Genomic DNA, 13,442 nt, shown 5'->3' with positions numbered 1-13,442 from the left:
AACAACTGCTCTAAACAACATCTTGACTGGACTCTGGAGTCAACCATCTCCCCCTCTCCCCACCTGTGCCCCCAATCCTATATACAACTAAGTCTATCTAGGCTTCCAAACTCTAAATCCTTGGTCAAACGAATGTAGCTTTCCACCCAGAGAAGATGACCTCAGGAGAGGAAGAAGTCACATTCAGAGAATATTCCCAAGCCTCACTCCACTCCCCAACCAAGAAGCTGAGAGACAGCTGGCACAGAATCCATTCAATGCATCTACACGTCCGGCAGTCAGAGCCGGCTTCCTGGGAATGCACCCACACAATCGCAATTGCCCTTCGCTCAGGCGGTCCACACTTGGCTTAAAGATCTGGGTACGCTGTCTTGAAATTCTTAGTAATTTTTGAACAAAGAGCCCCAGAATTTTTGCAATGTGTGTCCACAAATTGTTGTCCTACCTACAGGACAGCCGCTGGTGCTGGTGTCCAGGAGACTGTCTTTCAAGGTACCGGGGCAAGTTGACACTAGAGAGGCAAGACTTTGGGTAGTGAACACAGTGCAGAGGCTCATCCAAAACCTTTCCTGGTGACTGTTTGCCTGTGAAGACTCCTAACCACTAAGGACGTGGGTCAGTGCCACTCGGTAGGATAGACAGACCTGCATTTGAATCTCAAGTTGGTCACTTTTTAAGTGGTGGGAGTGGAAGATCAACGTCTCTTGGAGACTCAGTTTTCTCCTCTGCAAAATGGGTGTGACATTCTCTGTCTCAGAAATGTATTATTAGTAAAGGAATTCATATGTCAATCATTTAGCCTAAAGCCTAGCACCTAGGAAATAATCAGTAGTAATAACGAATGCTTAATATAATCGTGTTTACTTTCTATGTTTTCACCATAAACTCAGCCTAAGTGGTAACAGCGAGAGAAGGTGTGTGTGTGTGTGTGTGTGCACGTGTGTGCGTGTGTATGCACGCATGCAGCCATGTGTGAGTATATGTATAATGGTGGGGATTAAGGGTATTATCTTCATCATCTGAATAATCCAAAGAGAGCAGATAAGATCAAGATCAACCACTCCAATCACTGAATTAGAATAATTCAGTACTCTATGTAATTTAACTCACCCTATGCCAAGTTAAAGATTTCCCTGGTGTAGCCATAACTTCTGGTCTTTAAGGTTTAATCTCTTCATTCAAATCTGAATTTTAAAAGGGTTTCTCTTTACTTCCCTATCAAAGCAAACATTATATAAAATAATGTTTTAAAAAATTTTAAACTTACACATGAAAAGTCTTTTGAGTACTTCTGTTTGAAATCTAAATAAAGATTCACATTATTTTTAGAAATAAATAAATGACATAGGGCGGCCAACTCACATTACTAATACATCAAAAACCTATTTTAAGATTTATAGATAGCTTGGTTCTTGTTAGAGCATCATATCATTTTGAAACATTTCATCCTTTTTTTAAACTTTGTTTTCTGCTTGTTAAACATGAGAGATGAGACTGCTTTAATACACATTGAATTTTCAGGGCCCATAAAATTAGGACTAGAGATATGGATATGGATAAAGGTACAGCTTTAGTATGATACCTAGAAGGTTGTCAATTCTCTATAATTAGTAAAAACACCATGTTACCTTAACCAGTACCTAAAACTATCAGGCAAACAAGATCATATATCAAATAGACTGAGTGATATTTCTCTGCCTGGAGAGACCTGATTCAGTTTAAACATAGAGTTTATGTTTCTGTGAAACACTCTTCTGGTCACTATTATTGTAGCTATCATTTTGTGAACCTTATTGATTTACCCTTTTGTAAGAATTTTTGGACTTATTTAGCTTAGAAATGGGCTTCCCTGGTGGCTCAGACGGTAAAGCTTCTGTCTGCAATGCTGAAGACCCAGGTTCGATCCCTGGGTTGGGAAGATCCCCTGGAGAAGGAAATGGCAACCCACTCCAGTATTCTTGCCCAGAGAATCCCATGGACAGAGGAGCCTGGCGAGCTACAGTCCATGGGGTTGTAAAGAGTCGGACACGATTGAGCGACTTGACTTTCACTTTCAGCTTAGAAATATAGTCACTCACTCAGAAACGTGTTTCAAGAACCCTTTGGAAATATATTTATTTCTCAGCACACCACTAAATAAAATTTACCTCTCCCTTTCTTCTTTCCTACTCTATGAAAACGTATCAGAACTAACTTTCCTTCATCATTTCCCAGGACCACTAGGGAAGCCATTTGCTGACAGGAACATTCATTCTTTTATTGGATTTCTTCTTTCCTTGCTTGTGCTCAGTTGTGTCTGACTCTTTGTGACCCCGTGGACTATAACCTGCCAGGCTCCTCTGTCCATGGAATTTTCCAGGCAAGAATACTGGAGCGGTTTGCCATTTCCTCCTCCAGGGGATCTTCCCGACCCAGGGATTGAACCCTCGTCTCTTGTGTCTCCTGCATTGGCAGGCAAATTCTTTACCATAGTGCCACCTGGACCCTACTTCTAAATGGGTAGTAAAGTAAAATCAACCCCAAGGGCCTGGCTTTGAATCCCTTCCCATTATTATCTCAGCTGCTTGATTAGAGTGTCTGTGTGCTAAGTCGCTTCAGTCATGTCCAACTCTTTGAGATCTCATGAACTATAGCCCACCAGGCCCCTCTGTCCATGGGATTCTCCAGGCGAGAATGTGGAAGTGGGTTGCCATGTTCTACTCCATGGGATCTTCCCTACCCAGGCATCAAACACGTGTCTCTTCTGTCTGCTGCATTAGCAGGTGATTTCTTTACCACTAGCGCCTCCACAAGTTATTTACTCTTCCTTAGACAACATTTCCACTTCTGTAAAATGGGTATAATAATATCTTTTCAGCAGAGTTGTCACTTGGACTCAATTGATGAGATAGTACAAGCAAAAGCACCCAGGAACTCCATAAGCATTCATTTCCATTCTGATCTTTTCTTTACAGCCTTAAGCAACAGATTCCAACCAATAAATCCAGCTCTATCTCAAAAAATCTTCACCTGGTATCAGAAGAACGAACTCAAAGGGGTTATAGATATTGTATTATAGATTTTATAGTATTTGTTAAGTTCTACTAGGGCTCTCTACTCTGTGCTCTATAAATCAGGGATCCCCAACACCTGGGATCCAAAGCCTCATGATCTGAGGTGGAACTAATATAATAATAATAGAAATAAAGTGCACAATAAATGTAATGTGCTTGAATCAGCCCCAAACCAAACCCTTCCTTCTGTGGAAATATCGTCTTCCAAGAAACTGGTCCCTGGTGCCAAAAAGCTTGGGGACTGCTGCTGTAAAGGATATAAATATAGGAGATCATGCCCCCACTTCTAAGAGCTTGAGTGGTTTTCAGCTGATTGTTGTCAGCTCACGCAGAGATGAACTCAACGTAGGGTCAGAAGTGGGACAGAATGTGACTCAGGAAAATGCAAAGAGACTCACCCAGCCCACGTCCTCAAATGCCACCCTTACCAAGTTGGCTGGTAGAATTCCCACCGGAACTTGATCCTTAGGCTTCCTACTGATTCCCCCATGGATACGCAAAAACACAGCCTGAGAGAGATAAAAGGGTCAGTCTTGACATTTACTTACTGCTTAGTATGAATGAGGTTTTCCAGAGTCTTTCCTGAAAACAAGGATTGAAATGTGAAAAGAAGGGAGTAGGGAAACTTTGGGACCCTGAGGAGGAAGAGAGAAACAACACTAAAAGGTACCAAAGGTAGAAAAAGTCAAAGGAAGGAAACAATGACAAGAGACACTTCACCTGTATCACAATTTTGCTGAGAGCTAGTTTGGCATGTGTAAATCTTGCTTCCAAAGAGACATTCATATAATATCCAGTTAAATTGGATTCAAGGATAGTGGTTTCAGCTATTCCACCTAATTCCCACTGCCATACAAAACACCCGGTTTGTGGGGACATAAACAGAGTGAGTCTTGATTTTTTTAACTAAATGTCTTCTAATGAAATCATACCCAGATTAAAAAAAAAAAAATGTTGAAAGCTATGAGCTTGGGCTTATATCTCTGACTCTAAATAATAAGTATCTCTGACTATAATAATAAGAATTTTTTTTTAAAGCCAAGCCTAGATTTTTTCAAGCGTGTGCCAGATTTTGGCTCCACTGAAGATAAGGAAAATTCTCAAGTAATTAACATCAAATCCTCAAGTCCATCAGACTCCAAATTCTCTCTAATTGGAGAAGGGCCAGGTTATTCTCCCTAATAACCCAAGAGATGCGATCCATATTTCTCTTCTGCACATTTTCTGTTGAGGAAAACTGACTCCATGAAAGTCCCTATTTAGAAAGTCAACTCTTGGAATTCAAAGTTTGGAGGCAATACAAGTTATATCATTGGTGTATTAAAGACAAGCATTGCTGAGAATTTCCTTGCAGTCCAGTGGTTAGGACCCAAAGCTTTCACTGTACAAGACCAAGGTTTGATCCCTGGTCTGGGAGCTGAGATTCACAGATTCTACAAAGCCACAGGGTACAGCCAAATACATAAATTAAAATTAAATTTTTTAAAGATTCTTTTTTTTTTGATGTCGACCATTTTTAAAGTCTTTATTGAATTTGTTACAATATTGCTTCTGTTTTATGACTTGGGTTTTTTGGCTCAGAGCCACGTGGGATCTAAGCTCCCTGACTAGGGATCAAACCTGTGACTCCTGCATTGGAAGACAGAGTCTTAACCACTGGACTGCCAGGGATGTTCCAATAAAATATATTCTTAAAAAAACAAAGAAAAACAAGCATTGCTGCCTCTGGGAGTTACGGTTAGCTAAATGTTACTTAATAAAGCATTCTAATGTTAGGCTAGAAATGGTGATTGTATTTTAAAAGGTATTTTTTTTTTCCCCTAAAAACGTACTTCCTTCATTTAACCTCTTGGAGGTCCATAGTCTTTTTGGAGACTTGTGGCTCATTTTGCTGTCAATGATCAGTTCCCCATCTCCTAGGCCAGTCTGTCACCAAGTCTTCCCAACCCTTCCTTCAAAATGTACTCTGAATTCAGTCATCCCATCCCTTTCTCTAATCCAGGCTTTCACCACTTTATCTGTGTGCCATGATAAGCAGCCTCTTCCATTCTCTCATCTCCTCACATTCCAAGCTATTCCAACTGAACACTTACCATTTTCATCATATTACTCCCTTGCTCAAGAATTCTTGACACCCTGCCGCTTCTGATCAAAACAAACTCTTTCATTGCACTCTGAAGATTGACTTGGTAATGCTAGTTTACTGCTATCTAAAACAAAGTGAGCGACTGAACTGAACTGCAAACAAACTTTCTACTCAAGACTCCAGCAAAATGCCCGGCTCAGAGAGGGGCTTAGTAAATGTCAGGTTACTCTTCCACAGTTCAGACCTCTGCTCCAGTTGAAGAGAGTTTAAGAATTTCCTGAATAAATTGTGCTCTTCCTGACCTTAGGTTTTGCTCATGCTTTCTGTCTGAAGGAGAAAAGAAGAATTGTTAAAAGATGTGTTGTTGTTGTTGTTTAGTCACTAAGTCATGTCTGACTCTTTGTGACCCCCTGGACTATAGCCCACTAGACTCCTCTGTCCCTGGGATTTCCTAGGGAAGAATACTGGAGTGGGTTGCCATTTCTTTCTCCCGGGGATCTTCCCAACTCAGGGATCAAATCTGCATCTTCTGCATTGCAGGTGCATTCTTTACTGCTGAGCCACCAGGGAAGCCCCAGAAGATGTGTAACTTCCTTTTTTTACACCTGGTTTCCAGAAATGGTACCTTTCCTATACTCCCTTTCTATACTCTACCAGCCTTCAAGCCCAGGATGACTATCACATCTTCCAAGAAGCTGTACCCATCCGCTCTGGGTGACAGATTTTTCCCAAAATCTCTCTGCCTTATAAAACCCATAGGAGATCTCATTGTACTTCTCTGTTGCACAGCCCACCAGCCTTTGACAGAGCGCTAGAAATACAGAAACTAAGTAAATCTCAATTAATTAACAAGAGCAGAAGCAGAGACACCCACAATCCACCAAGTGGATATGCTATGCTATGCTATGCTAAGTCGCTGCAGTCGTGTCCAACTCTGTGCGACCCCATAGACAGCAGCTCACCAGGCTCCGCTGTCCCTAGGATTCTCCAGGCAAGAATACTGGAGTGGGCTGCCATTTCTTTCTCCAGTGCATGAAAGGGAAAAGTGAAAGTGAAGTCACTCAGTCGTGTCCGACTCTTAGCGACCCCATGGACTGTAGCCTACCAGGCTCCTCCGTCCATGGGATTTTCCAGGCAAGAGTACTGGAGTGGGGTGCCATTGCCTTCTCCGCCAAGTGGATAATGAGTCGCTAAATAGTTGCAGCTCATTTATCCTATAAACCCTACCTTGACATGAGGTAGAAGTGTGAGATGTAGGTGAAATACACAGCTGCTTCGTGGTTTATACTTTGCTTAATACTCCAGAATCAGTCATCATAAACACAGGGGCTAGTTTAGTCCTTAATTCATGTCAAACATGATGTGAAATGCTTTATCTACATTGCTGTTATTGTTTTAGTCACTAAATCATGTCTGACTCTTTTCGATCCCATGGACTGTAGCCCACCAGGCTCCTCTGTCCAGGGGCATTTCCCAGGCAAGAATACAGGAGTAGGTTGTCATTTCCTTCACCAGGGGATCTTCCCCACCCGGGGATCGAACCCACATCTCCTGCATTACAGGTGGATTCTTTACCACTGAGCCACCTGGGAAGCCCCTTTATCTATATAGTGTTATTTAATTCGTCCAATAACTCTATGAGTTATTACTAAACACTTATGGGAAACTAAAGTTCAGAGAAGTTGAGTGATTTACGCAAGATCATACAAACAGTGTTGGAAATGAATCTGGAAGCCACCCCTCACCCAAAGCCCTAGGCCCTTAACTTTTACACTAAATTGTCTCAGAAAAATATGAAGAAAAATAAAAGATGACTAGAGGAATAAGCACTGCATTAGGCTCATGAGATATGAACAAGTCAACATTCACAGACAAAGATGTCTCCTTTTCTCGTGGACTCTCCTTACTCCCTACAATAAATTCAATAATATGGAATTACTTTTTAAAAGTTTACTTGGTTTTCTCACTTATTATAAATGAGCTGTTTTCCTTTGTTTCCCCCCTACATGTGTGGTCTATAGACCACACACACTGGAATTCAAAAGGCATGCACAGTGCATGCGATGGCAAGTGTTGTGTGGTGTGACTCCACACACTCCTTACTCAAGAATTCAGAGGGAGTGTCCCCAAGTGTTGGCAAAGCATCTTTCTGTACACTTGTAACTTCAGGTGCGTAGGGAAATACAGATTGTTGGACTTCAGTCGGAACTTAATGCAGTAGGAGTAGGGCCATGGAACATACATTTTTGATGAGTGCTCTCCGATGATTATTTTAAGAAAGGTCGAGAAACAGGGAACTCTAACTCCTGTCTTGGATTCTCTAGTTACGTGCCTTTTCTAGATCTATGGGAATGCATTGATCCTTTTTAAAATTTAATTTTAGAAGGTTGTTCATAAAACTTCATAAGCATCCTTCCTTAGGCGTAAAAGGCAGGAATTACTTGAAATAAATGACAACCCTTATTGGAAGCTACCATATCGAAAAGACCATGAATTTCAGAAGTGGACATTCTTGGGACATTTGAAAGAGACTGGAACAAACCAATAAAAATTGACTGATGAAAAATATGCAGGAATTCTCAGTGCTCAAAGGATGGTGGTAAATTAATTACAAGTTGTACACCTTGTATTTCAAGGAAGAATCTATTCATGCGACCCAGAGAGCAGAGCCTCCTTTCCGTGGCTCTTTTCTGTACATAAATTAAATTTTGTTAAAATGAAAATGAGAGAACATTTATTTGTGTCATCCCACATTATGATACAATCATACTATTTATAAGAAACAAGCTTTATATACTACATTTTCTCTGTAACTCTATTGATTATAACAGCACTTGTCTTGCTCATGTAGGACACAAGCACAAGGAAGAAAATTGTACATTTTCTTTCTCCCTGGAGTTTGGGTTTACATGTGTCTGTCTTGAGAGCCAGCCAGTCAAGCACTTGTTATTCCTCAAAATCTTGCATTTATGAAATGCATAAAAACAGGAGTAGCTTTTCTTTTCTTTGTTTGGTTTTTCTTTTTGTTTTGTTTTTAACAGGAGACTTTATTCTTTACAGCAGTTTTAGGTTTAAAATTGAGTAGAAAGTATAGAGAGTTCTTACAGACTCTTTCTCCCTACACATGTAGTTTTCTTTTTCTTCTTAGAGATGCAGCTTGGAATGATAGAGAGGGTTTAAACAGTCCAGTCCAGGGATCTGAGTTTAAAACATAACTCTGTTATTTACTAACAGTGTGGTCTCTGGACTTCAGTCTTTGTCTCTGCAAATTAAGAATACTAATAGGTACATAGCATGGTTATTCCAAAGATCAGAAATAGTATAAATGAAAGTCTAATGAAAAGACAAATCCAATTGATAGTCATTGTCATTTCTAAGTTGGGATGGGTTGATACGCCAGCTGGGAGGATTTCCCTTCACCATCGTCTTTCAGGGCAACATTGAGTGGGAATATGGCATAAGAACAGCCATGGGAAGAGTGTCAGAAGAGTAGATGATGAAGAACCAAGGCTTCACCTCTTTCACCTCTAGAACGAACCCACCACTGGGGGCTGCACAGTCCAGTAACCCCAGGGTAATTGTCACCACCATAATCATGCAGTCTAGTGAAGTCTGATGGGGTAGGAAATGGCAACCCACTCCAGTATCCTTGCCTGGAAAACTCCATGGACAGAGGAGCCTGGTGGGCTACAGTCCATGGGGGTTGCAAAGAGTCAGATACGACTGAGCGACTGCACACAGATAGTCAAGTCTGAATGGGCTGTGTAATGTCAGACACCACAGAGCCCAGATCCTTACTCTGTATTACTTTGCCCTTTTCAATCATTACTTTTTAAAGCATTCCTTCCTCCAGGAGCACCGTTAAGAAAGAAGGAAGGAAAAAGGAAGGAAGGAAGAAAAGGAGGGAAGGAAAGAGTCAATTCTCAGAAGATCTAAGGTTTAAATGATGATGTGCTTCAAGTGTACGATTATGTGACTATGACGGATGACATCAGACTGCAAGCAAAAGCTGATGCCAGTGGAAGAAACCCAAGCCTTCCCTTCCTCATGGCTGTGACCTCACACCACCTGAGGTCCCCCGTCAAAGGAGGTGCAACTGAATATGCGTATTAAGAGGTCATTGAAGGAAGCCATGACACAGGGCTCTAAGTATGGCAGCCTCACCTCTGACCGAACTATTTCAAGAGGGTCCACCTCACCTGTCCCATTCATCACTCCCGCTGGAGTTTGTTTATTTAGCCGGAAGTGTGGGTGCACCAGCAAGAAACCAGCATTTGGAACTGGGCTTCAGGAAATGCTGCTGGAACCAGGACAGCGATATTTTTATCTTACCTAGCCAACTGCCAGCTCTTAGTACACGTTTCCTCATGCGGTTTGAACAATGACATAATTTGCTCTCCTTAGAAATTGTTATAGCTCCATGAATTTTATAATAAGAGAAAGCGAAAACGGAGAAAGTGAAAAAGAAATGTGCTCGAACCACCCAAGGTTTAGAGATGGACACATCACCAGAGGGATTTCTGGAAGCCACACTTCAACAATGTGTGATAAAAAAAAAAAAAATCACACTCCTCATCACTGGGTCATACCAAACATGCTCTTTTTTAGGTCATGCAGCATGCAAGATCTTAGTTCCCTGACCAAGGATCGAACCCGTGGCCCCTACAGAGGAAGTGTAGAGTCCTAGGGAATTCCCCAGGCATGCATTTTTAAATACCCTTCATGGAAAAGATGATGGTAAGAAGGCAGCAGGCGGGGTGGGGGGGTGGGGGGGGCTCTTCTCCTCAGAGCAGAGCATACCTGCGGCATTTTCGAGGCTGAAGGCAATGCGTACTGGCTTATCTGCAGGTACCCTGGCTGTGCTGATCATGTGGGCACCTGAGCCTTGGCCTTCCTCTGGGTCTTCCAGCTGCAAGGACAAGAGAGAGCCATGGTCACTTTATCCAACATCGCCCCAAGAGCCCTTTGGAAATTAGAAAAGAAAATTAGTAAGCATGGTTTTCTTATTTTAAAGCTGTGTCTAGCTTCCAGCTTCCTTTGCCTACACCTGCTCCATTTAAAATTCTTTTCCCGGGTTATAAAAAAAATTTTGCTTTGGAAATACATCTAGAATGAGATTTACAGGATAGAGCAAAATCTCCACCCACCTCACTTTTTTAAATATCCCCTATACTGACTCGTCCAACCCTGGCCCTTTGAGGTCTTATATAGTGCTTTATTTTTAATTGAGGGGGATAAAGAATCTTAATAAGGCATCACACAGCTCTTCACACTCAGAAGCCTAAATTGGATCTGGATTATTGATCTGAGAGTGGTAACAAATGAGTATCATATCATAGAATTATTTCAATGACTAATTATTTCAATACCAAAGACTACTTAAAGGTATTCCCCCATTATATTTTGAATAGTATGTGCTTTAAATATCTGATTAACTACCCATAAATCTAGCAAACATTTCTAAGGTAGATATGATATAAGCAAAAGACAACATATAATATAAGCAAAAGACAAATCCTAAAACATCCTATGCATACCTCCACCCCACCTACTAAATTATCATTGAATTAATAAACTAAGATAGAAATGAATGGAAAAACATACTACAGATAAGATGGGTTGGGGTGGGTGAAAATATATGAATATTTCTTTGTTATAATAAGAGAATTTAGCCCAAATACATTTTAACAAAGATATTTGATTGTTTTTATTCAATGAAACTAGGAAAAGATGTTATTATAAATACACGATATCTTTGTCATTTAAACCCATATATTTAACTTCTCTATTTTTAATCAAGCATCCCCCTAAGCCCTCTATTTTCCTTCTCATGGAGACAGTAAACCAAAAACTCTGAATGATATTTTAAGGAAAATGTTTCTAAAAATGGCAAAATATAAATCATCTATTTACCCATCCTTAGTGAGATTCTGGGAACTGCTGTAGCAGGGCATTTTCTCACAGCAAGGTTTCTGATTCTTTCCCATAACTTTTCTCTATCTAAAAATAGTGTTCTAGAAAACCAAATTTTGTTTTTACAATTATTTATAGAGTCACAGCAAATGCATATATAAATATGTATATTTAGGCATACATACATATGGAATCATCTTACCCAGTACATGAAAAGAGAACAGGCTTATATTAAACACCTAGTATAGCTTTGGAGAAAAATCAGCAACTGTTTATCACCCAGTTAGAATCATAGTTGGCCCATTCATTTAACACTACAAGTAGCAATGAACCATAAAGCACTCCAAGTCATGTCATTCTAAGTTAGAAAAAAGTATTAACATGAAACATTCGACTCAAGAAAAGGGTAATATAAAATCACTGTTACTTGACTCAAAATTTGCTTTATCTTAGCTCTGACATACATTTGTGTGTAGTCTCGTCTGGTTAGAATCAACCATCTCGTTAGCCACCTGTTCCTAGGGAATAGAACAGACTGTCTCAAATTAAACAAAACAAACAATAAAAATCCCCTTTAAAGTTGCAGCCAAAAGAAAAAGTCTTAGCATCACACCCTGTACCATCACCAAACCATTTTATCAGAACATCTGAGGGTGAAAAGCTTCCCTCCTTTGGCTAAATCTCCCAGTGCTTTCCTGCACCAAGACATAAACCACAAGGGGTGGAAATTTGCCTCCGGGGGTTTTGTAGACAGATCCCTGGCAGGGTTTCCAGCCAAGGGGTGGGGGGAGAATGAAATTGATCAACACAACTAATTAGAGCCCCTCCCCTCCACACAACAGAGAACATCTGTCTGCCTCCCAAAGGATGGCGGGCGGCAAAGTGGGGTGGATCTGGAGTTCCACACGGTGTCAGCCCCTGCACCCACTTGCCTTTTCATCACACCGCCTGGGGGAAATGGGCTGATTCCTCCTCGGGGCGGTAGCAGAGCTTTGGTGAAGTTGCTGGTGCTCTGAGCGTTTCGTTGGCCTTTCACACCTGTCGCCTTACCTCACTTAGTCGAGTGTCTGGACTCGTGTAATCCAGGGCCAGCCACTGCCTTGGCCGGTCGCTGCCTTTGTGGAGTGAAGACTTAGTGGCAGAGCAGGCTGCACCTGCCACATAGCAGCGTGACAATCTGAGCAGCAGTGACAGCTGGGAGGGCGGCTCGCTGCTACCTGCTGTCCCCCAGACCCCAGCGTCCCACGGGGCCTCTCCCTGTTCCGCTTCCCTCCACGACCCCTCTCTCCTTTCCTTGCCTCTCCCGCAGCCAGGATGTTGTCATGCTTCTAGAAAAAGCAAGCGCAAAAGAAAAACCCTCCTCCTGTCAAGAGGCATTGATAAACAGCAAGTTGTGGAGCGTCCAAATGTTTTAATTCATTAGTCCTGGCAAACCTAAAATACAAACAGACTTGCTTCACAAGACAGGAATGTCTTCAGCGTGACCCAATCGGTGTCTGTGTCTATTCCAGCAAACGGGCCGGGACAGCATGACTGCAGTCAGCAAAAATGTTTCGGCCGCTCCAATCGGCTCCCCGGGACCCGGCCAACTTGGACCCGCCGCCGGCCGACTCGGAGGAGATGATAGAGCGATGATTCCGCGGAAGAACGTGAGGTCTGAGGTTGAGCTGCTGTTGGGCTTGATGACTTGATCCCGTCTACGATGCAACTGACCGCGCAACGAGTCGATGGTAAACAGGCCGGGAGAGTTCAAACTGTCCAGACGTTTTAACAGCCATCAACCTGGAGGTCAGAAGTACTTGAGAAGAGTTGGATGTTGAAGTTTAAATAATGAAAGATAAACAAATATTAGGAGGATGCACCAAAACAAATATGGTATATTAACACGTATATATGGAATCTAGAAAGACGGTACTGATGAACCTGTTTTCAGGGCAGCAATAGAGAGGAAGGCATGGAGAACACACTTGTAGACCCAGTGGGGGAAGGAGAGGATGGGACAAATTGAGAGAGGGACATGGAAACATATGCATTACCATATGTAAAATAGATAGCCAGTGGGAATTTGCTGTGTAACACAGAAAGCTCAACCTGGTGCTCTGTGACAACCTAGAGGAGTGGAATGGGTGGGAGGTGGAGGGAGGTTCAAGAGGGAGGGAACATATGTATACCTATGGCTGATTCATGTTGATGTATGGCAGAAACCAACATAACATTGTAAAGCAATTATCCTCCGATTAAAAATAAATAAAAAGGAATGTACAAACTGGGAGAAAAATCTTTGCAAAATACATACTAGGTAAAGGCTGCTGCTGCTGCTGCTAAGTCGCTTCAGTCGTGTCCGACTCTAGGCGACCCCATAGACGGCAGCCCACCAGGCTCTGCTGTCC

At 41.8% G+C, this 13,442-nt stretch overlaps 1 protein-coding gene across 3 annotated transcripts in view; it reads right to left on the bottom strand.

The window, feature by feature from the left end:
- Window positions 1-12,363, bottom strand: part of MAP3K7CL (MAP3K7 C-terminal like) — a 47,299-nt gene extending 34,936 nt beyond the window's left edge. For 2 of the 3 annotated variants that reach the window (XM_081572844.1, XM_081572845.1), the window contains exons 1-2: window positions 12,103-12,363; window positions 9,940-10,048 (exon numbers count right to left, since the gene is read on the bottom strand). In XM_081572844.1, the coding sequence (XP_081428970.1) occupies window positions 9,940-9,948 (9 nt within the window). In that variant the 5' untranslated portion in view covers window positions 9,949-10,048; window positions 12,103-12,363. Of the gene's footprint in view, window positions 1-9,939; window positions 10,049-11,516; window positions 11,571-12,102 lie in introns of all 3 variants that reach the window. The other variant, XM_081572843.1, reaches the window with a different exon arrangement.
- Between the last annotated feature and the right edge of the window lie 1,079 nt (window positions 12,364-13,442).

Source organism: Giraffa tippelskirchi, chromosome 2, assembly GCF_054371585.1.
Source record: "Giraffa tippelskirchi isolate mGirTip1 chromosome 2, T2T-mGirTip1v1.2.pri, whole genome shotgun sequence".
NCBI classification, from domain to species: domain Eukaryota; kingdom Metazoa; phylum Chordata; class Mammalia; order Artiodactyla; family Giraffidae; genus Giraffa; species Giraffa tippelskirchi.
This window is presented reverse-complemented; position numbering and strand designations above follow the sequence as displayed.